Raw genomic sequence first — 26986 nt, 5'->3', positions numbered from 1 at the left:
TTTCTATGATTTTTTGAAGAAAACACTTGATTTGCATGTGAGTTTTAACAAAAGATTGGGAGAAAATTGAAGAGGTTTTAACAAAAAGAGGCCATTATTTGGACAAAATTGAAAACAAAGAGGCTTTATATTTGTAATTTTTCAAAGTAGAAGAGGGTGCTAATAAAAGAAAAAACTAATAATCTAGGTTTGACATTGCAGTAATAATTGTTTTTCAAAATGCTTTTTATTCAGAATTGCATCAAAATAATTTTTTATTTTTAAAATTTTATTTTTTACACTAGTATATCAAAACAATCTAAAAATATCAACAAAAATATAATTAAATTTTTTAACTAATAGTATTTTGGCTGCAATGCCAAACACTCTAAACAAACGATTATCCATCGCTAAGACTTGCACAACATTCAATTATATTAAGTAAACACATCCAGCTTTGTACAAGCAAATGCAGAAATTTAAAAGAAGAAGAAGAAGGAAACAGCGATATACAACTTCTTTGTCCTAATACTCTATCTGTCATGTAATTAAGTTGAAAGCAACATGTATCATAGCCCTACCCTATATATTTGGGTTTATAAATACAAAATATATTCATCAAATTACATGCTAATTAAAAAACGAAAAACAAGAACAAGGGAGTGGTGGAAATTGGCCCTTGTCACGATATATATTCCAAAACTCAAACTAGTGAGGCCACACCGGTTGTGCCTTATCTGTATTTGAGCTACAACGGGGAGAGAGGGAGTTAGGGATGCAATGGGAGATCAGAGTCCTAGTTCGGAAGGAATCTCGGATGCTTGGTAGGGTGCTAGCTAGGCCATCTGACAGTTCAAACTCGGAAGACATAAATTAAAGTGTGTTTTCTTGTCTGGTAGGAAAATTTTAAGGGTGGGTGGAAATTGCGATAATACTAATTTTTTAAGCAAATTTCTTGTCGATAGGTTTTTACTTTTAGACAAGTCGATCTTCATATGTGAGCATAAAACCTTGTTATAATTGTCTTTCTCAAACAAGATAATTTAAGCCGTTAAAACTGGTCCAAATAGTGTATATATATCTAAGTATTAATTAAGGTAATTTATATTAAGAAAGATGAAGGAATCAGGGGGGGGTCCATCGTGCTCAATGGTACATATATAAAACCATAAAATTGTATATAGTGAGGCCAAAATAATTGTTCCAAAATCCTCAGTGCTCCGAGCACAGAAAAGGCAGTCTAAGCTCTTAATTAAAGGGAGACGAATACCTTGACCAAGAGAAAAAAGGGTGAGATAACATAAAGTAAGAAAACGAGCTTTAAGAAGAAAATAATTTACAAGAGGACAGAAACAAAAAACATAGCTATTGTCTACAAGCTTTTTGGATGTGTCCCTTTCCAAACTCAAAAAAAAAAAAAGAAAAAAAAAAAGAGGAGATTCAATTCAAAATTTTCTGTCCTTTCTTGTCTCTTACATTCTCTCTTAGATGATGCTCTGTCCTTTTGTACCTTTCGGCGCCTATTAGAACCTTACCCCCACCACCCTGCCCGTTTGACCACTGTTTTGACTGTATTATTTGTGGTGATAGTCATTTACTAGCTATGATTCTCATCAACTAAGAAGCCCCCTTAACGTTGATGCACTTTTTAGGTTTGCTTAGTCTAAGTATTGCATTTTAAAAACTCTGAAAATATTCTTCAGCGATTTTGTTTTTTAAAGACAACTTTTTTGGTCTATTAAAAATCGTTTTTCCCTGTAAAAAGACCATTAAAATGGTATTTTTCAAATAGTCTTTTAAGTGGGTGTACTTTATTCTCTAAGGAAATCATTCTGCAATCTAGTCTCCTTGTGTAATGATCAAGATGGTGTTTTTTAATCTGTAATATGACAATTTTGATTTTTATGTTTTTTTATTTAAATATCAAGGTATATTGAGATGAGTTTTGAAGTATAGGAATTTTTTTTGGTTATTTTTAGAAAATATTATTTATATATAAATCGACACACCCAGCAAAATTTCTTATATATTTAAATTTGAATAAGTGTATCAACAAGCCATTTATCCCTTAAACCAACATACCGAGCTATAAAAAGGATTATGAAATTAAATGTGTTTAGCATTGTAATAGTTTTTGCAATTTAAAAAAATTATGTTTGATTCTAAAAAAAAATTAAAAAAATATTTATCGATTAGAAAAAAAACTACCACAATAATCAATAATATCAAACGATGTCTAAGCATACGAGTAGTCTTAATTTGGTGTATATAGCTTTTTCTTTCCATCTTCAGAGCTAAGCTTCAGATAGTTAGGCTTAATCATGCATGTGCTTATCTTCTAGAAACCATTATGCCTCATTTATCTCTAATAAGTGGGCAAATGATCCAATCATTTAATTGAAACCGCAACGCTATACAAGGTGGGCATGCATTATAATGGTTCATCTTCTTTTTTCTTCTGATAAATTAAATCATGATGGTTCATCTTTAAACGCAATGATATTGAGAGAATACACTAATTTTCTAAAGCTTTAAAGCATCGATGCATTATTTCAGGACATTTTTAGGAGATATATAGATGATTCTACGATGAACTTAATTATAGTAGTATGATTGAGTATTTTAGTGTTCATTCCGCTGAAATTCTCAACTACTAATATTATCTAATTATCGTAAAAAATAATGGAATGTGTTTGAGATTGGAGTCCACATGCAAATTATCAAATAATCATCTCTGTGCCAAGAAATCTGGCTCTTAAGCTTTATCCCAGCAAGTTGCAAGGCCCATATAACAATTTAAATAAATAAAGTTCATAAACTTTGTTCAATGTCAAAGTACGTGATTCACACGGTGTCTTTCCTTTCGTTTTCCTGGTAAACATTAAGAAGGATACATAAGCATAAACGCACGTCAAGTGAAAATTGTTCAATGATTATTTAGAAGTTTTTTGAAAGTTGAAGGTTTCAGATGCAAAAATGAATATCTAGGGGATGGAAGAGCACGATCCATATACACTGTGTAGTTCAGAGTTCAGACTTCTTGCATGAAACCTTCCTCCTTCCTCTTCCAGTGTTAAAAGAGATTAAAGATAATTATAATATATAATATTTAAGACCAAGCGACTCTATTTAGCTGCTTTTTTCGTTTCTGACGAGGCGCTCGTAACCAGCTCAGGCCCATTATCAGTTGAAAACGAAAACTATATATATGCAGAAATGGTTAAAAGACCTTGTGTTTGGCTGATTTATATACAAAACCTTGGTCTGATCATGGAAAAAAAATAAAGAAACTCAAATCTCCTTGGTCCAAAACACACAAATCTCGTATCTGTTGGAAAGTGATGGTTGTACAGACATACAAAGTCGAAAATAAGAAGATGTTAACAGAGTAGGTTGTTTGCATTGTTGTTGTACCTATTTGAGGATGTGCGTGGGAACAGTAAACTAAGATATATAAGTTGAGTGCATGTGATGCCAAATCTTCCTTCGATTTGGTCTTAGCTAGCGGCTGATCTCCCTGATGCGGCTTCGCTGCATTTCTTGTTAGGTAGATCCTGTCCCGTTCTACTGTTCTTGTCTCATACATCCATCCGTATAAAGTACTGTATATTGTAAATCAGTGCCTGCTATATTAATGTTGATATTCTCAAAAGACATAAACTCCACGTTTCATGTGCGTGATATGTGAACAAGGTTCTTGACCAGAAAGACTAATATCTAAACATTCTCACTACTTTTTTAGCATAAAGATAATGTGATCTCTTGATCTAAATGTTTCCATCTGCGTCGATTATCTTTTTTGATGAAAACCAGAAACATGCTAACCTTAAAGTCAATGCATATGTGATTTGGATATACGCATAAAGCAAATGGATTTCACTTAACATATATAGAAAATTAAGACTCTTCATCATCAGACATGATTAATTAATAAAGTTGTAAAAAAAAATGTGAACACAGACACACACATGTGTATATATATGCGTAAAGTTGTTGAAAGAAATGTGAAGTCGCATATATATGTGTGTGTTTTTGATGAATTTGCCATTTAAACTAACTGGGAAATACAATAAATTTATATATTTAGCTGAGAAAGATTTTCTGCTTATATCATTTTGGATCATGTCTATCAGAGGGATTGCTGCATGGCCCTCAAATTTGAGTTGCAATTACGCAAAGTACTAAATGCATTACAGTTTGGTACTTGATTATTACGCCTAGCTAAGCTAGCTAGATGGGTTTGTCTTCAAAGCAAGGTCAGCACAAGCACATGCCATTTGCTGAGAAGGCTAGGTTTCTAAAGTGAAACAAGTATAGTCAAATGTGATTCTGCAAAAGTTCATTCCTTCGCCTTTTCTTTATCCTCTTTTAAAAACCGGTGGGGAACCCTTATTATTACTTCTTCTCTTTCAGTCTCAATCCATGCTTCCCTTTTGTTTTGCCTGCAAACAAGAGATGTCGGCCACACCACCATGCACCTATTATATAACTTTTTTTCTTGATGTATTGTTTTTTTTTGACTGGTGACTTTCTTAAATGCGCAAAGTATATCTTAGCAAACAAAACCATGCACTTTTTTTGGCTTGTTATTTAATGATGATGGGATTAGGGTTCTGCTCTCCTGGATGTGAACAAGAAATCGTGATTCAAGGACGCACATCATGGCTTCCAGCAACTTTTGATTTCTTTATGCTTGTAGTTGTAATTATTAAAATCAATAGTGAAATAGTTGTATTTTCCATTAATCATATAGTAATGAGGCCGCACGTTCACGTTGACTAGAGTGACCCGGGAAGCGTGCGGTTGAACGTCTAGAATTTGATTCCCCCGTATCTTCATTGTAAAAACTCTTTTTTTTTCCCCTCTTGATCATCTAAAGAACTTTGTTGTTATTCTAGAGTCAAGATGCTAATCATGCTTATAAAATGCCTTTGGAGCAAACGAGATTCTCATTTTTGCAGGCACCCAAGGAGAACAAGATTTTGCATTGGGCTATAGTCGAGAATACGTGTATCAGGGGCCAGTTTCCTTAACCTTGTAATTTGGGTTAAAGCCCCTTAATCGCTGAGATTCAAACCCCATTCAGGGAAGGGAAAAAAAAAAGTGTGGACCAACCAAATTCTGTGAGTTGTGTGAATTACGAACTGGGCTACTCTGAGACCTATAAACCAAGATCCATGTCCATAGGGGGCCATGCTGCTCGTTTTGTGGAGTGTTAAGCACCTCCTGTATTCTCAAACTTGTCAGCAACTTGGACAAGAACACTCAAATTCAGATGGTAATTTAACTAATGAAGTCTCAGCATCTCAGGCCTCCAATCTGTCAAAGAAGCTTGAGATTTAATGAATAAATTAAACTTGCCTGCTACGCTGTTACATGATTGGTATTCGAATGAGATGAGCCATTTCAGATGGATGCATTAGTCAAGCAAGTTGCAATCATATAATATAATTGTCAAATAACTTCTTATGTAAAATAATAAACTCAATCTAGAAACTTAAATTATTAGATAAAGTTCTAAGATATGATTTATATTAGTCATTTGAACTTGAAATTTATATAAACTCATATTACATTGTGTTTAATTTTTATTAAATAAATAGAAATAATAAAATTCAAATTTATAACCGCTTAGTTATCAAAATTTTAATATCATGTCAAATAATTAATTTAATTCAAAAACTTAAACTATTAGATAAAATTTCAAGATATAATTTATATTATTCTCTAATAGCCTCAATATAAAATTTGTGGGATTCTAAAAACATTGTTTAATAAGAAATAATTTGCAAAGAATTTATTGAATTTCACCGGAAAAAACACAACACACATTTGCATGAGAAAGCTAGTTAAAGTTTGACGAGAATCCGATGAGTTTGGGAGGAAAAATCACGATGATAGTTGTAGTGGGTTTACCAGTTTCAAGCCCAATAATATATAGCTCAGACCGTTGCCTGATGACATACAGAAGAAGGAACTATCCTGCATGCTTTCTCAACATGGCGCCCTCATTTAAGATTTTGAATGCTTATTTTTAACATGTATATCATACACACAATGAACTCTTCTTTTAACTCAACTCTCCTCAAACTTAGGAAATTCTCTGTCTTTCTTTCTCCTATTTTCCATTTCATTGTTTTCTTTTTCATTGAGATTTTACAAGTTTAAAGCAAAACTTCCGTTTGCTAGTTTTATGTTTTTTCTTTTAATTAATGCTATTTTTATTTTTATTTTCCTGTAAAAACAAGAAACCCATTTAAGATTAAATTTGCTAAAATCACAAAAAAAAAAATACATTTTCCAAATAAATATTTCCTTGGATTATTTATTTTTGAAGTTTTAGCTTGGCTTCTCATATCATGCTTATTTCTTTTTAATGCACATCAAAACCCTCCATTTTTTCTCACTTACGATTTCTCTTGGTTTCTAATTATATTTACTTGCAAATTATTAATTTCACTCATTCGACAACATTTGTAGATGTTCTTGGAAGGCTTAAAGCCATACAACCCGATGGAGAAGGAAGATACTGGTTCGAGGCCAGGCACTTGAGAATAAAAGAGAATTCATTCTAGAAAAAATGAAGCCCAGCTCATAGTAAGCCCATGAACTGGGTCATTCCTTCCCTAGGCCATTCAAAAGGCCTCGGCCCAATAAAAAAGATTAACATTTTCGACAACATGGCCACTTCCTTTTCTGTCTCTTTTTTGTTGGCTAACTTATTAAATTATTTAATTTAATGTATGAAAAACAAGCCATGAAAGTCAGTCGATTCGGTCTCTAATGACCTAAATTAGTTCAAGTAAAACCACCGTTTTGCCTTCGGTTATTCTTGCCCTCGGCTTTTTATTTGTAAATTGTGTTTTACACCGGTGTGAGGTCCCCCACCATTCGACATCATGGGCCCATTCATTCAGCAGTTCTTTGCTTTACGATGCTTTTTATCCTCAATAGGGAACATATATTTAGATACTTGATAAGGAATAACGTAGAAAAATATAGTAGTGATGAAATATTGATGGGATGTTACCATTAAAGCGATGGTGAAAATGAAGGAGAAGTGGTGGTGATTGAATTGTAACTGTGATTGATGATTACATGGTGATGATATTTGCACTGATAACGTTAAATATGTTGCGGAGAAATTCATGGGCAAATAAATAATGTAAAGTTTGTACAAAAATAATCCAAAAGTTTGGATAAATTAAACTCGTTTTCTTATAAAAATAATCATAATTTTATATTAGATGATTATTCTAGTCCAATTTTATAGGAGGGATGGCTTATTATAAGTAGCTAACATCCGAAAAACTCTGAAATTTGATTCGTTAGATGTTGTTTTTGTTATTTAAGTTACTCTACTTCCCAATAAAATATTAGTTTAACGATTAAAATATTGCTATATTTGTATAAAGATAATAACACAAGTTTAATTTTTAAAAAACATATTTATTAGAAGAGACAATTACGAGTTCGAACGATACTAATCTTACCCTTTAAAGAGTGCAAGGAAATCCAGATTACTCAACCTAGTTAATTTTGTATTTTAATTATATTTTCTACGTAAATTTGGACTCCTTTTAGCGATGTCCAGTCGTAATCCTTCCTTGGCAAGAATCGATAAATTTCCAAAAATTGAAAGCTTTGTTTTGAAAAGGGGGCTTCTTGCTATGTTTCAGTTATAAAAGCAAGTGGAGTCCTCACGACTTTTCATGCTCTCTACGCGATTCCTTGCACAATAAAGACAACGAGAAGGATTCCTTCTATTTTTTTTCAGCGGATGCGTTGCATGGGGATGCTTCCTTTCCAAGTCGATTCCAACTTTTTTAGTGACTTGTTATTAATAGCCACGACAATTTCACCTCAGTGTCTTCCAATTGTGAATAGCAAGTTTTTATCTTGATTTGACTGGGTTAAATTATAGAGGAATAAAATCAGATCTAGTTTCATTAAAGTCTTCCGGGAGATTATTTGTTTTCTGTTTTCTAAATCAAATCTAATAAAAACAATCATGATAAACATGTGAGATTTAGGTAGAAAAAACAATTCATTGATGACAAATGATAAAATTATATTTTTTAAAAAAATAAAGGGATAAAAAATGTATTAAGCAAGAAAATAATAGACTAGATGATATGATTTAACTCATCGAGCTTGTGATTCAAGTCATAAATTTAATCGAGTTTAATATTTTTTTAAAAATCTATATCTAAAAAACAAAAAAAAAAACAGAAAATAGCCTAGCTTTGCGGGCTTTTAAAAGAAACAATTCAGGCCCACCCACCCTCTTTTTTCTTATTTAAAAGGGCAAATGACTTTTCATCCACTTCTTAAAAAAAAAATAGATAGATGACATGTTGTCTGTTAGCCTAGATTTTATCCATTATAATAGCTGAAAAATCAGAGCTATGAGTTTTAATTCAAAAAACCATTTTTTCAACCAATTTAAAGCTAAAAACACCCTAAAAACACCCCTAAAACATGTACAAACCAATTTAGCAACACAATGAATCTAAAAAATTGCTCAAATAAATAAATCAAAATAAATAAATTTTTCCATGTGCATCGAGGTTCAAAACAACCACTATAACCAAATGAAACTTGTTGACATCAATTTCAACTATTTTAATTTTTTTTTCTTTCTACATTCACAAAAAATAATCTAAAAATAAAGGGGATAAACTTTGATATCAAAATTGAATTTTTAAGAACTAAAAGAATCGATCACCAATAAATAAAAAAAAATAGAGGAGTTTGGAAAAAATTAACTATTATAATCCATAATAATTTTCAAGAAAATACACGGTGCAAGGTGTGCGGTAAAATTATCACACGACTTAGGTTTTTTTAAATAAAAGTCGATGAATAACACTCTCGAAACAACAAGAAGTAAATTTATTCCGCAAGCAAAGAACACAAAATTTACCAAGTAAATAGCGATGGCAGTATGGCATCCTGAAATTTGGGCAATGGATGGGTGCAATGTTTATAAACATTGCATAGGTTTGTGGTGGAATTGCTATTCATTAAATAGGTTTAAAGACTTTTTGGTCATTTTTTCAAGGACAAAACATTTACGTAAAACGATCAAGAACATGTTTGGTCCCTGAGATACCGTGTTGGGCTGTTTTGTATTGCACTGTAAGTTCAAATGCATCAAATTATTTGGTAATAAACTGATGTGTTGTGTTATTTGTAAAATCATTTAAATAAAAATTATTATTAAAAATTGAGTTTAAATACATTATGCTTATTAGAGATTTAACTTCATATTTTTTTTTAATTTAATTTTTATGTACTTATATCATTCTCATAACTCGGGCCGCAACAAGTTTTATGAGTCAAGTTGACTTGAGTTTTTTTTTATTTTTCTAATTAATTTTTTTTTATTTTATCCTTTAATATTATATTGATTAAGAATTAGATTCAATTGTCTGTTTCGATTTAAATTCTATGAGATTAGCCTCGTCTCATTATTTAGGTCACAAGTTTAATAAGTTAACCTAAATTAAATTAATCATTTTATGCATCATTTTTTTTTAATTTCATCTTTCAGCATTAAATTGATTGGTAATTGGATTTCATAACTTGTTTTAATAAGTTTTTTATTAGGTTATCCTGATCTCATGGCCCGAGTTGTAGATTTGGTAGATTAATTTAGGTTGACTCTGGTTATTTTTTCTAGGTCTTTTTTTAATTGTATTTTTTTTCAATTTCATCATTCAACATTGAGTTTATTAGAAATTGAGTTTTATAATTTGTTTTGATTTATTTTTTTATAGAATAATCATGACTTGAAATGCGGATTGACAGGTTAACCCGGGTTAAATCGATAATGATCTCAATATTTATAAAAAATATTATTTTAAATTAAATTATATTTTTATCAAATCACATCAATCAATTCCGATTGATTCAAAAGAAATTTCTGTGGAGAAATGTCTAACCATTTTTTTTATATTAAATTTTTTCTTAATCAAACCCGCGTAATAGCTCACAATCATCTAGTTAGTACTATTTTTCCATGGAAAACATGAACTCAAGCATTAGAAAAGTCGACTAGCGTCTCATGACGGTGTTGATCTAGCATTGGTAGATCCATAGGAGGATTAGTCATCGATAAATAATTTCACCTCAAGATTGCCTCCCTGGAACAGATACAAAAGCTGAAGGCCAATCATGAGGGGGGAAATTGACATGGAAGCCCATAATTCACCGAGTAAGACGGCCATGTGATTTAAATGATTATTAACAAGCATTATTAGCCATGCTCGAAATCCAGGTGGCAAATTACTAGAAATAGCATTAGGCGCTGTCAATTCATATTTTCATTTCGTTTTGTTTGAAGAATTTTATCATGCTGGCGGCACGTAATTGGATCATCTCCTTGTCTCTTAAGAGTCTCTTCGCTTTTCGTTAGGCATGACACTTTCTTTAATACTATTAAAATAACCTAAAACACTTTGGAATATAAATGTGGATTCACACTTCAAAACATTGTTCACTTGTACGGGGATTGAAATCTTTTCACGTGTTATATTTATTATTTTCAAATGGAGCCGGACAAATAAATAGTTTTTATTTTAATTACATAGTACAATAATTACAATATTTTAAAAGCAAAAAATTTAAATTTAGTTCCAAAAGGTCTTTTTATATTTTCATAATAGTTTAATTATTATTATTATTATTTAAGCTCAGAGGTAATTTAATATTTGTTTAAATATAAAAAATAATAAATAACTAAAATACACAATAAGACAACAAAATTATCTTTAAAGTAAAAATAAAATAAGCCCGGGTCAATGAATATTTTTATTTTTTTCATAATGATTTTTTTTAATTATAAAGTCAGCTCATAGGCAATTATGTATTTAGCTGGATAAAAACCAAAGTGGCTCACTAGGGGGTGCATGGGAGGTGTCTGCGCCATTCGGATGAAAAGTGTAATGCCTCCCAACATCTAAAAATACGCTTCCATTGTATCGTTGGAAGATTTACTATGTCCTTTTTTTTACTGGTGTGATAAGTGTAACTAGTAGTGGTTCGATTTGGTATCAATGAGTTTTTTTCTCTCTCCTCCTTTTCTCTTTTTTCTTCTACAAAAATTATAACTTGGCTCTTTTGATTATTGATATTTTAATTACAGTTCTTATTTTTTTTATTTCTATTCTTTTGTCTTGACCTTTTTACATAAGTTTTATTTATTTTCGATTTCATCCTTCAATCTTAATTTACCAAATATTATATTCTCCAATGTGGTCATCATTCTTTGACTTTCTAAGTTTTTTTCATTGGTCATTTTGTAAATGTTTTAGCGATTATTAATTTTATCCTTTAATTTTAATTGATGGTATTAAGTTTTTCATTTTGATCCTCATTATTATGATTTTTAATTTTTTTTCTCGATCTTTTTATAAAGTTAGTATTCTTTTCAATTTTACAATTTAATCACAACATTGTTTTTATTTTTTATATCAATTTTGATCCTCGTTCTTTTTTTTCCTCTTTTACTAAATTAATTTTTTTATCAATTTAACCCTTCAATTAAATATAAATTAACAATCGATTAGAAACCCATCAAAATCTTTAAACAATACAAAGACCACACAATGCAGTTTATCTCAAGTAAGGTGCATTAGGGGTGTTAATACATTCTTTAGCCACAATCAATCTCTTACCCTACAATTTATGATAAGATCAGTACACCCGAGTTTTCTAGTGACTCTGAACCAAATAACTAAGTGACAACTCTTTGACCCCCGACACCACTTGCTTATATACGATAGGTAATTCTACTATATAGTAGCTATTGCCAAACTTCTTTATTGGGAAGGATTTTTTGCAGGAGCATTAACCCTAATGAGGTTAGTGTAGTGTTTATAGTGTTGTTATTTAAGTTAGAATCTTGAATGGTGAGGGCAATGAGAAGGTGTAAAATTTATTTCTCTTGGATGGTATTTCCTTGTCTCTTATATCAAAACCTATTGGTGTAGTATGATTGTTTTAATCACAAGAAACACCATCATTCCTGCCATGAAAAAACATGTTTTCTCCACCTTCTCGTACAACCAACATGGTATGCCAATAACAATTTACGAGAGTGTGAGAACAAGAACCATGGACAACAAATTGCTTGGAAAATTCGAGCTTTTTAGCTAATCCAAAACAAGAACCATGGACAACAAATTGCTTGGAAAATTCGAGCTTTTTAGCTAATCCAAGTTTTCTCATAAACAATCAATTTCTAAGCCATTTGTTCTCCCTCCTCGACTAGCCTTTGTCAACCATTAGAGCAAGTAACCCTTGCTTGGTGCTCGCTGCCCTTCCTCGTATCATTATCTACTTTGATATTGATGCAAACGAAGAAGAGGTTCGGATGCGTCAAACAACTTTTCTAGTGAAAATTGATGCAACTTATTATCAATCATTAGTTTTGGCTGAAAGTTTTTCAATGAGTTCTATAAAAGGCCATGTTCCTTACAGGAGTAGCTTGCTAGCACTAGACAAGGTCAAGGATATGCTCAAATTAGATAGAGAAGATGTTGTTCGAGATTTGTTTTATCCTAGTTATTCTATAAGAGGCTGGTTAATTTTTCATTATTAAGCCTCAGAAGCAGACATATTCATGCAAAGCACAGTCTGCCTGACTATGGAGTATGTATAAAAAACCATGCATTTTGTCACCTTCTCGCTTTTAAATAATTCGAAAATGAGTGAATCATAAAGCGATCACCGCTAGCTAGCTAGCTGCTGCATTAATTTGCTTATAGTTTTTGAACCATTTATGCGCTCGTATCACATGCCAAATGATTGAAACTTTCTTACTTATAAATGGGCTAAACATGCAACATTTGCATATAAACATATTATCTTTAATTGTGGATTTCACATACTATACAATACATTGAAAGTATTCAAAAGTCTATTATTCTCTATACCAAAAATCCATCACTGTGAGGTGGCGTTTTTTCTTTACTTTTTTCTTTGTTTTATTTTCAGCATTCTTTTCTCAATTTCAGTGTTCTGACATTTACTTAATTTATTTTTTTTTTATAAATTATTTTGATTTGATTTGATTTGATTTTTATTAGGTTATTGCAATATCAAATAAATATCATAATATTTAATTTATATATATTATGTATATTAATTTTATAAGCGTTTATTTTTATTATAGTATAGTTAAGTAAAAAATAATTTTTAAAAATAAAAAAGTTCTTAAACTTATTGAAGTCCATGACCACGATCATGGATTTGACAGGCTAAGCCATGAAATTTAGGTTAATCTAATATATCATTGTCTCAATATTAAAAAAAAAAAGAAATCATTGATTTTTTAAAACCAAACTATGCTTTTAAAAGTTGTGAAAAATTCAAAAATATTTTGTTATTTGTTGATTATTTCAAATTTTTTTATCTATCTTTTTATTGCTATATATTTTATTTTGAATCATTTTTAATTTTTTTTTCAATCTCTTTCCTTATAATTTGATTTTTATATCAACTTTAATCTTTATTTTTTTATTGTTATTTTTTTTCTCTTCTCCTTTTCTTAATTGAATTTTTTTTTCTATTATATTTGATCCCTATTTGTTTACTGTTGTTTATTTTATTTGAAATAATTCATGAAATTAGATTTTTTTTCAATTCCATCATCTTTCAATTTTTTTATCTATCATATTTGTCTCTATTATTTTTATTGCTATTTTTTTATTTGAAATAATTTATGAAATTAGATTTTTTTTAATTTCATCATTCTTCAACTTTTTTATCTATTAAATTTGGTCCTCGTTATTTTAATAAACTTGAAAAAAAATTAAAAAGTTATTTTTCAACTCATTTTTCGTAAAACTACAAAATATCATAAAATAATTCACTCTCTAAAAATTCATTTTTCATAAAAATCACTTTTCAAAAGAAAACTACTTTCTAACAAACAAATAAGGTCTAAATTAAAACAAAAGCTAAAATGATCAATGTTTTACCATGCACACACTCACATTTCACATGGATTTGCGTAATAAAATAATCATTTTTCACTTCTAAAACAAAACTAAATAATTTGGTTTAAGGGATAATGCAAACTTTTTCACGGGATTAATTTGTCATTATCAAATTGACTAGGGACATCTCGGTCATCTCATATTTTTACTGTATAGTAAAATTATTAAGTAGCCTATATAAGCAAAATTCATTTAACTTGCCTTTAGGGTATTTTTTGAAATTTTATTTTAATTTGAAAATTAAAATGTCTAAATTACTCGTGAAATCTAATTTTCTTAGGCTTGCATCTAGGGGTTTTATTTGTAATTCTTTCTCTTTTTTTTTTGTAATTATCAAGTGGATTTAAGGACAAATCGATATTTTTAATTATAGTCTTCATTATTTTTATTTCTTTTGAATCCTTTTTTTATTTGTTTTTCTATTCAATCCTATTTAGTCCTATTTGATTTTTATATCAAATCTAGTTATCATTATTTTTATTGGTATTTATTTTTTATATCCCTTTTTTTATTAATTTTCTTTTCAATTTCATCCCCCATTATTTTATTTTTTATATTAGATTTGATTTTTATTCCTTTTATTATTTTTTATTTGGTTTCTTTTTTGAAATTGATTTTATTTTTCAATTTTATTTTTCAACATTGAATTTGTTAAGAATCGGGCTTCGTAATTTTTTTAGTGTGGTGATCATGGTCTCATGACTCGGGTTATGAATATGAAATGTTAATCCAGATTGAGATCAATTTTTTTTTTCATCTTTATTACTATGTTTTTATTTTTTAATTTCATGATTCAACTTGAGTTTATTTTTATCGGTTTTCTTTATATGAGGATAACACGACCTCATTATTCGAGTTGTGAATTTGCCATGCTAACTCATATTAGCTTGAAGCTTTTACATCATTTTATTTAATTTTGTTTTTATGCTAAATTTGGTACTCATTTTTTTAATTTTTTTTTGCTTTCGATCCTTTTTTTAAATTGATTTTCTTTTTTCAATTTTATCATTTAATATTGAATTTGTTAAGAATTAGGTTTCATAATGTTTTCCGATGTTGTGATCCCGATATCATGACCCGGGTCACGTGTATTAAATGTTAACCCAAATCACCATAAGTCTTTATTTTTTACCTTAATTTTTTTTTCCGGTTTCAACCTTCAACATTGGGCCTATTAAAGATTGAGCTTCTTTATTGTTTTTATTTGTTTTCTATAAAGATGACCCAACCTTACAACCCGAATTATGAGTTTTCTGCTAACTTAGTTTGGCTCAAGACTCTTTTTGTTATTTTTTATTTCATCTTTTCATATTAGGTTATTTTAGAATTTAACGTCATTTTTTTTTTACTATCATTTTTTCATGTAGGTTATAACCTTTTCCTTTCATATTTAATATATTTATTATTGTTGCTTTTTTATTATATAATTAAATTAAACTATTTTATTGGACTTAGAGGATCTATAACTCAAGTCATAAGATTTTTTTTTATTTTAAAACACATTAGTAGTCACTTTTTTTAAATTACAAAAATAAATAAATCACATCATGTCACTGATAGATTCAACTAAATTATATTCCTTCAACAATTAAACTATGTTTCAGCTATCAATAAATCATTCAGAGATTCAAATTAATTCATCTTTGAATTGTCGGAAAAAAGCCTTCCACTTTGTGGAAAATAATAGTAGCTACGGTTTTAATAATAAAGAAAGAGCTCGTAGCTTTCTGAGGCACCACCACACCATCATGGAGAAAGTGAAAGCTGTGTACTATTGGATATTCCTATTCTTCCAAGTAATTGGTTTCTTTTGGGATTAATAATAGTATACACCCAACCCGAGGGTTTAATTGCATTATCCTACCTTTCCATTTTATTATATATTAAATATAATGACTATTAAAGGTTTATATCGTATTAATTTTAAAATTAAAATGTATATAAATTGGTTCGAAAATCCATGTTAATAAAAAATATTAAAAAGAAAACAAGTGAGACATTTGCTGAATGAAGATAACGCACCTACCAAAAAGAAAGCATAACTATTATTATTATTATATTGAGGTCCAATAAAATAACACACTCAAAAGGAAATGGTTGGCATGGGGAGCACTATCATTTGTGCATATATGGAACAGACTTTAAGAAATAATGTACGGCCCTGCCTTTTTGGCCTTGTTATATTTCCTGGGGCCACCTCCTTTGAATTGACAAATGTACCCCTCTCTTTGCTTCTTGTCCTTGGTGTCAGCAAATCCATTTAATAAAATTACCATATGTTATCGTTCGACTGAAAGCACCTCCACACCAAATTTCCCTCGTTTTTCTTTTATATAGTCTCGACTCCCAAAAAGTAACTGTAATGTAATAGCTTGATTTTTTTTTTTTGATTTATATGGGGTGTTCGAGCCAGCTTACGCGCACCACGACTATTCCCCACGGCTCACTAGACATCCTGCAAGTCCAGAAGCAGGTAAGGCACCGCGGGGGTGACAGGCGTGCACATAGAGGGTCGAACCCGGGACGGGAACAGAACAAGTCACACGGTTGACCACAACAGCTAAACCCTCAAGTGCAATAGCTTGATTTTAATATTGTGTACAAGGTGTGAATGCAATTATTGTTTAAAGTATTTTTTTTAAAAATTATTTTTAATATCAGCAAATTAAAATAATCTAAAAATATTTAAAATAATTATTTTAAAGTTAAAAAAATTCAAAATATTTTAAAGACATGATTAAACAGCAATATCAAATGATGTTTAAAGGCATATTTAAAAGTGTGTTAGATGTTGGTTTTCAAAGTATTTTTTTGTTTGAGAATACATCAAAATAATATATATTTTTAATTTTTTTAATTTATTTTTAATATTAGCATATTAAATCAATTCAAAAATAAAATAAATAAATTAAAACTAAAAAAATTATATATATTTTTTAAAAAAAAAACATGATCAGATTAAATTAGAAATGACCACAATACCACACCATTTTTAATTATTATTAACGTCCACAAAGCGTTCACTTTTCATTGCTCAGTAGCGTGAGCAGAAACAGGAAATAGATGAGATGATGTAGAAATGCCACTAAATTGCTGTAAACAAGAGTAGCATTAAACTAAAAAAAAAGAAAAAAAAAGTTGAAGAAACAGGCAAATATGTCACCACAGTGAATATGATGACACTGTTGGCCCTGGGACACCAAAGACATGGATGACAGCTGAAGATTTGACATTGGTAGTTAAGTATAGGTAAAGAAGAGTAGCATAAGTCAAGTTATCAACATGTAATTTTCTGTTCGGTCCTATTTGCAATCAAAAGTACTTCTTTCTTTTTTACTTTGGATAGAGCTTGAGGATATTGTTCCCATGCTCGACAGTCATCTCAACCTTGTTTTAGTTATTGCTACTCGACCATATTTGGTTGAAATCATTCATATATATATATATATATGTATATATATATGAAAAGGAAGAGAAAATAAAAAGAAATATAAAAGGAAAAATGTAAAGAAAAGGATAAAATATAAGAAGGGACGATGGTGGAGAGGGTAGAAAAGAAGATGACATGCAGCCGCATTGCATAGCGCCATCCTTCCATCATAGGACTTGTTTATTTGGAACACCCTTTATTTCCTCTGCCTCTCTCTCTCTCTCTCTCTCTCTCGATCTCGAACAAAAACAACTCCTCCTCGAATCTCCTTTCACTGCACAGCTTTGGTTTGGGTCCTGAAAACTAAAGGAGGACCCATATGGCCATACACACAGTCACTCACGATAAAAACTACTCCTGCTAGATAGATTGAGAAAGAGAGAGATAATATTGCTCTATCTATTTTTTCTAGACAGCTATTTAGAGGAGAGAAGAGAGCGCATGGCTTTATAAGTCATGGATTCGCTAGCTGTGGTCGAATTTCCAAGTGCCCTTTCTTTGGGTATCTCTTAACCCCTTCCCCCCCTCCTTTTCTCTCTATGTTACAAAACAAAGGCATAAATTTCTCTTCTTTTTTCTTTTATATGGGTTTGTTATTTATTGTATATACAAAGTTTCTTTTCTTTTCTCCTTTATTTGTGTATTGGCCAGTTTTGTTTTATGTGATGGGGTGTTAGGAATTCTCTCTGTTTTGCAGGTTGGGGTTACGGTGGTAATGTGATGTGCTAAGTGGGTTTTTGTTCTTTCATAATTCTGCAATGGATTTGTCTTTTGAGGGTAAGTTATATTGTGTTTTGATTTGATTGTTTCTCTGGGGTTTTGGTTTTTTTTTTTGGATTTGGGGGGGATTTATGATGTCAACCATTGAATGTTTCTCTTTTCTGATGTTTATTCACGGGCTAAAGTTAAAATCTTGCCGTGGATTTGTAATTTTCATCGTGATTATTCTGCAGAAATATTGTTATTTTCGTTTTTAGGATTTGGGTATCGATTAGAGTTTCTTGGGTTTTTTGTTTGTGCCAAAAAAAAATATTGCTTTATGAATGTTGATTAAGAGCCGTTGTTGAGTTTGTGATCACCAGTCTCTTTATTGTTTATGAAAAATATATTTTGGTGGGTGAAACTGCATTTTTGTTTGATTCTATGATGCAACTGTTTTCTTTTCTTTCTCTGCATTTTATATATCCGCACTATGTATGATTGTTGTGTATTGAAGAAGCAAGTTTATATTATATAATGGATTGTTGCCTTTCTGGCACGCTATTTTTTGAAGCGACACCTGCAATGACTTTTGTGGAAGCCCAGAGGCAGAGGCATTTCAGAGTCAAATCAAGTTTTGTGTGATTCTATGATTCACGCATGTATGATTGGGAATTTATAATTTATTAGATCAGAGCATTCTTGGTGAAACTGTTGGGATTATTTGATGTAGAAATGTATTTTTCAATGCAAGTCAACCATTTTTTTTGTATGTTTGGATGTAGCTTATGGAAAAATGGTAACAAGTTGTTTAAATGTATTTAGAGAAAGGAAAAGAAATTTAGATCAAGCTTTCAAATGAGTCTCCTAACTAATGGAAACTTGTTGACTTCAACCTGGTTACAAGTGGTTAGTTAAGCTGCCTTTCATTTAAGATCATCATTTCCTCCTGTGTTCTTCCGTTTTGACATATAAAGCAAATGCGTCAAAGAGATTCAAATTTACTGCAAATTTAAGATTTATAATGGTTTCTATGTAAAGCATGCTTTAATGTGTCTTAAAGCAAGCTCCCCCCCTCCCTTTTTTTTCCTCATCAAATATAACACCATGTCTCCTGATTCTTTGATTCTTCTTTTAAATTATTTAAAGTCTGCCCTGAAGCATTTCTTTTTTCTTTTTTCTTTTTTCTTTGTCATGCTATACAGGAGGCCCTCTTGATCCGTCAAAAAGCAGAAGTATTAACGAAAAGAGAGAACTTGTCTATCAATTATCAAAGTGGCCAGGTGCATCTGAAAGGCTACAGTCATGGAGCCGTCAGGAGATTCTGCAGATCCTATGTGCTGAGATGGGTAAAGAAAGAAAATATACAGGATTGACAAAGTTGAAAATCATAGAGCACCTATTGAAAATTGTCTCTGAAAAACAATCTGGGGAGTGTGAGGCCTCACCTGACCTTGAGACTGAAACGTCTCTTGCATCCACTCATAGAGCTTCCAAAAGACACAGGAAAACTGATAACCCATCTCGAGTACCTACTCCATTTAACTGTTTTGCAACCAACAATGGGATCAGTGATCAAGGCAATACTGTATACTGCAAAAACTCAGCATGTAGAGCTACCTTAAGACCAGATGACGCATTTTGCAAGAGGTGTTCATGTTGTATCTGTCATCAGTATGATGACAACAAAGATCCCAGCCTGTGGTTAATTTGCAGTTCAGAGCCTCCTTTTCAAGGTGTTGCATGTTGCATGTCATGCCATCTTGATTGTGCCTTAAAACATGAAAGTTCTGGCATTGGGAAAGATGGACGTCATGGGAGACTTGATGGGAGCTTTCGCTGTTTTGCTTGTGAGAAAGTCAACGATCTGCTAGGGTATTTACTCCCATATTTTGTTTGCATTTCACATCTGGCTTTTGCATTGTGCTGTATTTGCATTTGGTTGGTGTGTTTCTCTTTTGATACATTTATTGTTGGCTTTTGGTATTTTTGGGACAAGTACTTTCAGCCTGATGCTGTGTCTTCCCCTTCATCAATGAAAATTCTGAATTCTGATGTTGAAATAGTTTGCGGGTATCATGTCACATCTGATAGCAAAGTAAAGTGTCTAATCATTTTTTCTTTGCGCCACCCCCCAACATCCATTATCAGAGCTCTAAAATAAAAATATAGTTTTGCATGTCATCTTTAACAGACTAATGCCTTATAGCGGTAGTGGTCATTTTACTGGTTGTGGGAAGCTTGTCATTTGATTTTTGGTTGCATGAACAGCTTGACACAGCTTTTTCTTTTTTGTTATTGGAGTTGTTAAATTATTTCTCATGCTTTAATACCACCCACTCTACCCAGCATGAATATCCACAATAGTATCTGATTCTTGTGCATGGGGCATTGATAAATAAATTCTTCATGCGACCGGAGAATTATGTCTGCCATGAATTTAGAGCAAGTAACAAACCTTCAACCATATGTACTGCTAGTTTTGGAAGATCACAATATAGAATAATTCCCAATATTTCATGTCCTTTCTTTCCAATATCTGATTTTGAATGGCACACGATAAAGCTTCCATATGAACACAAACATAAATTTGGACTGATTGAGCTGGTCTCTTGAAAATTTATTCAGATGCTGGAGAAAACAATTGATGATGGCTAAAGATACCAGGAGGGTGGACATTCTTTGCTATCGTGTGTCCTTGAGTCAGAAACTTCTGAATGGGACTGAAAAGTATCAAAAACTTCATGAGATTGTTGATGAAGCTGCAAAGAAGCTAGAAGCTGAAGTGGGTCCGTTAATTGGCTTACCTGTAAAGATGGGTAGAGGTATTGTCAACAGGCTTTCTTCAGGACCAGAGGTTCAGAAACTCTGCACTTTAGCTTTGGAGTCACTGGACAGAATGCTTTCAAACACCATTTTGCATCCGTTGCCTAATCCAAATATGCAAGGTAATCATTGGATTTTGTTTTTTTCATGTTGTGACAAAAGGAATTTCTTTGATGGAGAAAAACTAGTTTAATTGGACAATGAAGCAACCTTCTCTAAAACACAATGCATTACAGAACAGTGCCGAGGAGCACATTCCATGTAAAACATGTAAAATATATTTGATGAGGAAAAAAGTTAGATTTTTATCTAAAGACTGATGATTCCATATTGCATCATGGACACATGGGTACTTTTGATCATGGAAAGTTGTTAGGTTGTTGTTGGAAATATATTTTCTTTTGTCCAACATGCTGGTTTCTTGGGGTATTGACTTTTCAGGGAAGTTTTAATAACCTTTATGTGTTCTCATGTCCCTTACAGATTCAAAAATGATTGCTCCAGTCACAGTCAACTTTGAAGATGTACGTGCAACTTCCCTTGCTTTGGTTCTGGGTTCTGAAGATTCTTCAACTGATGATATTGTTGGTTATACCTTGTGGCATCGTAATGGTCATGATCTGGATTATCCAGCAGAACCTACTTGCAGACTGTTCTTACCAAACACAACATATGTTGTCGCAGGTCTATCTCCAGCCACAGAGTACCATTTTAAAGTTGTTCCTTTCAACGGTGTAAGAGAATTGTGCATGTGTGAAGTTCAGTGCTCAACCAGCTCAACTGGCATTACTCAGGACGAAGTCCCAAACTACTCAATAGTTGAAAGAAGTCAAAGCCCAAATACCAATTGTAGCAGCTTCTCTAATCCATCCTCTGTGGAGGATGAAACAAATAACAATCCACCATGCAATGATCAGACTGTCAACCGAGCAGACAATTATCATTCCTATTGCAAGGACACTGATAAAATTGTTTCTGCCAACAAATCGAATGGTGCTTTAAATAGCTCTGACGTCCTAGCAGATGCAATTCCCTTGCTAGACGTGGAACATGCCACACAGGTGGTAAGCTCCAAGCTCAATTCTGATATGCAAATGCTTGATAAGAAGCGCTTGTCAGAGAACCAAATCATTGAGGAGATAATTACAGATAATGGGTCAGATACCCCTGTTCAAACTGCCATGGAAAGCGTGCCATTTGTGAGAAACTCTGAAGCTGGCTTGCCCATTACTCCCTGCAAGCTGGAAATGCTCAAGGATGGGCAAGGAAGAAATGGAAGGTCCAAATCCAGCAACAAAGACATAATAGTTGTGTCTGGAAAAGGAGAGGAGCCCCAATATGGCAGCACTTCAAAGAAGAGAAGTGGGGAATGGCGAGATGAGGAGTGTATGGCAAATGGTCATTCAGACAGGGACTTTGAGTATTACGTGAAGATCATCAGATGGTTAGAGTGTGAAGGACATATTGAGAAGAATTTCCGTCAGAAATTCTTGACTTGGTATGGCTTGAGAGCAACAGCTCAAGATGTAAGGGTTGTGAAGACATTCGTTGATACTTTTATTGAAGATCCTGCTTCTCTTGCAGAACAGATCGTAGACACCTTTTCAGAATGTATATCCAGCAGGAGATCATCAGTTGTGCCATCTGGGTTCTGCATGAAGCTCTGGCATTGACAACCTTTGACTAGGTTAAATTAAAGTCCTTGCGCAAAAACCCGCCAAGGGACTGTGTAGCAGTAATTCTTTAATTAGACCCCATTAACATTTCTTCATTCAGACTATCATCATTCACATATATCATCAGCATTTGTCATTCTTGTCATGTAAGAATGCCAGAATTCATTGCCTTCTACAATATAGCATCCATCTCATTCATTAATATTTCCCCAAAAATGTTACTTGTTGATTTACTTTACTGTTTAGAAGTTAGAACCTTGGCAGTTTAGACAACGAGCTTTGACGGTGGATAAAATGTGAGAACAGTTCTAGATCAATGGAACAATTCTTGAAGCAGGGATATTGCTGAAGGGTAAGCAGGTGGGGCATTATGGTTCTCTTTGCATAATTTAACGAGTGTCTGGTTCATGGTGACAGGCTGACAGCCATTTGGGAGGGCTGTCATCCAATGAAGTCCTCAACATAGTTCAAAAGTTTTTTCTGACTGACATGGCCCATAATAAATTCAATAGCCATTTTCGTACTGCTTTGCAATTGAAGTTTCATAAAATTTTGAATTTTTTAAAAAATTATTTTGAATTTTTAAAAATAAAAAATATGGGATGCTTTATTGTGTAAAGATCAATATATGCCTTCCATGCTGATGCATAAGCTTGATGGTGAATAACAAGTTAGACCATCTAGTTTCTCTTGTAATAGCAACTCCAATTAGCCAAAAATAAAAAAAAAATATTTTGATTTTTCCTTACTTATTTTTCATTCTCCAAAATAAAAAAAGTTAAACAAAATAATATTTTAATATCTTTTTTACAAAAATGTTATCCCTACATATCTGGTAAAAATATCAAAACACATTCATTGCAATAGTTATTTTTTTTAATAGTTTTTTTCTTTTATTTGATTTTTTTAAAATTTATGTTTTTTCAGTTTGATTTTAATGAGATTATCAAAGTCTCATAATCTATATAATGAGTTTAGCGAATTTATCAAAGTTGACTTGAGTTGTTTTTTTAATTGAATTATTTTTAATTTTATAATTTAATATTAAGTTGATTTAGAATTATCTGAGTTATTTTTAAACTCTTCAAGTCAACCATTTCATGTCAAATTATTAAAATAATTATATATTAAATATATTAAAATACATTTAGCTTTTCTAAATAATTTTTTTAAAAATTATATTTATACTATTAAAAAAATTATAATATCACTCTTTTAAATAGTATTTTTCAATTAGAGATGCTAAGTTTTGGATCTTAAACCAAGATCATAGGGTTGCAGTGTAAGCTGTCGCTTACTATAGGATGTCCTCAAGTGGGGTTGCAGAAACTCGATGTGGGTCCCAAACTTTTTCCTGATACCGTATGTGCATCAACCAGGACAGGAAGGAAACAGGAAGCCAATGGTGATGAAAGCAAAGCTACAGGGCTTAACAAAACTCTCCGTCTCCTTTTAACCATTGTCTCTTCCCTGTGGCGACAGCCTTAACAAACCATACATCACCTCACAAACACCGAAGCAAACTTCTTTTGTCCTTTTATCAAACCACTTCTCTTAGCAAAACTATACTGCTGATCAATTTTCCCACTTCTACGACAACCTCTCTTTGCTGTTCTCCCTTAGCAAACAGTTTAAAGAAAATGTCTGCCGGAATCTTTGCAGCTTCTGCAGTGGCTGGTCCTGGTTATCATGGCTTAAGAGCACTCCCCACAAAGCAGCCGTTTGCTACCAAGAATTCTGTTGCACGGAGCAGCAGAACTGTGTCCAATGGCTCTAAGACTTTTTGTATGAAGGTAATATGACTGAAACATGTATGTCATCAACCACTGCTTACTTTTCTATTTCTGCTTAATTAAATCTGATGTTTGTCTTTTGGTATTACTTGCACGCAATACTTGCTACTCAAATAGACATGGAACCCAATCAACAACAAAAAGTTTGAGGCTCTGTCCTACCTGCCTCCTCTTTCTGAAGATTCAATTGCGAAGGAGATTGATTACATGATGAAAAAAGGATGGATCCCTTGCCTGGAATTCGACGAGGTAAGCCGAAGATTAAGCTTCTCTCCCCAACATGTATCTGATCTGTGTATTAGTTGCATAGGTATTCTTTATTTTAACCTCTTTTTATGTGATTTAATGTTCAATGTTAGGTGGGAAGCGTACGCAGGGAGCACAGCAGGATGCCAGGATACTACGATGGAAGGTACTGGACATTGTGGAAGCTCCCCATGTTTGGATGCACCGACTCCTCTCAAGTCCTCGAAGAAATCCATGAGTGCAAAAAGGCATATCCAGATGCTTACATCCGTTGCCTGGCATTCGACAACAAGAACCAGGGTCAGTGCATGGCTTTTGTCATTCAAAAACCTGGCAACTGAGGCCTTAGTTTGGGTTAGCCACAGTTTTCTGTATCAAGGAACCTGGTTTTTGCTCTGCTTTCTCCACTGTTGATCCCTCTCTTTTCTGCAAATAAAGACGGTGGGAAGTAGGTAAGCTAGGCTGCTGGCTCGTGGAGATACTAAAATAATAATATTTTTATTGGACTGATTGCTGTTGATAAATATAAAATCAACGCTAGTGAATGTGGTTAGCCCATGGTTTTGGTGCTGCAGGAAGGAATTACCCCTGGTTTTCCTCCCTCCATGGCCTTCCCACGTGCGGATGTTTCGCGTTGAGTTACCTATGTACGGAATGCTCAGGTTTATTATTCTTCTTCTTTTTTTTTAAGCATGGTGGCAGAAAAAATATATATAAAGCTGGAAGCGCATCTCTCAGACTCTCACATGCGTGACCTGTCACCAAGTCTAAATATCTTGGCACGTGTACACGCGCCAAGAGGCCTAAATTTTTGTTGTGGCGGCCTCTTAATTTTTATATTTAATTAATTTTAGTTTAATTATTTTAATAGTCGTTTTTGCAAAAAAAAAAAACTTATTTTTATTTAAAATGGGCAATATAGACAGACAGACAAACCTATACGACGAATCAAACTATGCTAATTTAAGAAATAATTTTAGGACTTTTCTTTTTAGCAATTTTATTTTAAAATAGATATAAAAATAAACGGATGAAATGATTTTAATAATGAAATTAAAGTTCATAAAAATAATGTGATTGAATGATCTAGGCCACAGTTTTGACTTGGTTGATTTGATTTTTTTTTAATTTATTTTTTTATTTTTTATTTTAATATTTGATTGATTAAAATTATTTTGTTTTGATTCATTGAAGTTATTTTCATCTGATTACTCGGATTATGAGTTTAATAGATTTTCAAGTTGATTTGAGTTATTTTTTATATTTTTTTAATTAATTTTTTAATTTTAATTATATTAAAAAAAACTAAAGGAGAAGTAAGTTCTATTGTACCCTTTATACAAAACTATCTTTATACAATACTATTTATTAAAATAATATTTTCTTTTCCTTTGTTTTGTTTTAATCTAAGTTTGTTTCGTTTAATTTTAATTTTATTATTCATTATTAAATTTATTAGAAAATAAATTTTATAATTTTTTTTTAATTTATGATTATCTTAATCTCATAATTTGAATAACATATTTGATAAGTTAATTCGATTGATTCAAGTTTTTTTTAAAATTCAACTCTCAACATTTGATTAATTAAAAATCAAATTTCATGATTTATTTCGATCTGTTTTTAATAAAATTATCATCATTTCATTATTTAGATTACAAATTTAACAAACAAGTTAACTATTATGTCGTATTTTCAAAAACTAAAACAAGACTAGAACAAATTGTAGCCCGTTAGCTATTTTAAGCATTGAAGTCTTTTTCTTTTTAAAAGACCTATTAATTATTGTCAAATTAAAAAGAAAGAAATTCTTTTCCATTTTAAAAGTGAAATAAAATGACAAAAATATTATTGAAAGAAAATTAAAAGCATCAAGAAGTGTTTTTCTATTTTTTACAATAGTTTATTATTATTATTATTATTATCAAGTTAACTAAAAAGTAATTTGTTATTAAATATAAAAAATAAAATAAAAAACATTGTAAAATAATCTAAATACCTCTAAAAAAAGAAAAATTTAAAACTAGTGTCATAGAATTTTTCTTGTCGTCTTGTCTTTTCAAAATGTATTTTTCATTATTATCATCTTTGACTAAATATATATTCATAAAAAAAAAAAAACAAACAAAAAAGCCTGTCTAAAGAGAGTGAACAGAAGAAAGAGATCAATCCACTGTCTATGTTGTTAATTAACTTGCAATTTCATACAAGCGCCACCTGCTGCTGCTGCTGAACGTTATTTTACCAATGGGTTTGGCTAATTGGTCATGAGAGGTTGTCAACTATAGAGATGGTATCCCGCCTCCCCACCCAATGCAATCCATTACTTAT

At 31.6% G+C, this 26986-nt stretch overlaps 2 protein-coding genes across 5 annotated transcripts; both read left to right on the top strand.

The window, feature by feature from the left end:
• The first annotated feature begins 17533 nt into the window (after positions 1-17533).
• Positions 17534-22818, top strand: LOC133674388 (VIN3-like protein 2). 4 transcript variants are annotated; one of them, XM_062095464.1, is made up of 5 exons: positions 17534-17917; positions 18113-18192; positions 19320-19989; positions 20743-21062; positions 21424-22818. In XM_062095464.1, exons 2-5 carry the CDS (start codon positions 18174-18176, stop codon positions 22611-22613), a joined length of 2199 nt encoding a protein of 732 aa, XP_061951448.1. In that variant the 5' UTR covers positions 17534-17917; positions 18113-18173; the 3' UTR covers positions 22614-22818. The 4 variants fall into 4 exon arrangements, with proteins under 4 accessions (XP_061951448.1, XP_061951450.1, XP_061951449.1 ...); XM_062095466.1 differs by having other exon boundaries at positions 18093-18192; XM_062095465.1 differs by having other exon boundaries at positions 17534-17970.
• Positions 22819-23957: 1139 nt separating this feature from the next.
• Positions 23958-25325, top strand: LOC133674104 (ribulose bisphosphate carboxylase small subunit, chloroplastic 3-like). The gene is made up of 3 exons (XM_062095090.1): positions 23958-24409; positions 24527-24658; positions 24769-25325. The coding sequence occupies exons 1-3, from the start codon at positions 24257-24259 to the stop codon at positions 24994-24996; spliced, it is 513 nt and encodes a 170-aa protein (XP_061951074.1). The 5' UTR covers positions 23958-24256; the 3' UTR covers positions 24997-25325.
• Positions 25326-26986: the final 1661 nt, after the last annotated feature.

The sequence above is a fragment of the Populus nigra genome, chromosome 15 (genome assembly GCF_951802175.1).
Source record: "Populus nigra chromosome 15, ddPopNigr1.1, whole genome shotgun sequence".
Classification (NCBI taxonomy): Eukaryota; Viridiplantae; Streptophyta; class Magnoliopsida; order Malpighiales; family Salicaceae; genus Populus; species Populus nigra.
This window is presented reverse-complemented; position numbering and strand designations above follow the sequence as displayed.

Coding starts and splice junctions, on each gene's coding strand:
- LOC133674388 (XM_062095464.1), top strand. Junction 19,990..20,742: donor AAAGTCAACGATCTGCTAGG/GTATTTACTCCC, acceptor AAATTTATTCAG/ATGCTGGAGAAAACAATTGA. Junction 21,063..21,423: donor GCCTAATCCAAATATGCAAG/GTAATCATTGGA, acceptor TGTCCCTTACAG/ATTCAAAAATGATTGCTCCA.
- LOC133674104 (XM_062095090.1), top strand. CDS start 24,257: ATGTCTGCCGGAATCTTTGCAGCTTCTGCAGTGGCTGGTCCTGGTTAT. Junction 24,410..24,526: donor CTAAGACTTTTTGTATGAAG/GTAATATGACTG, acceptor CTACTCAAATAG/ACATGGAACCCAATCAACAA. Junction 24,659..24,768: donor CTTGCCTGGAATTCGACGAG/GTAAGCCGAAGA, acceptor GTTCAATGTTAG/GTGGGAAGCGTACGCAGGGA.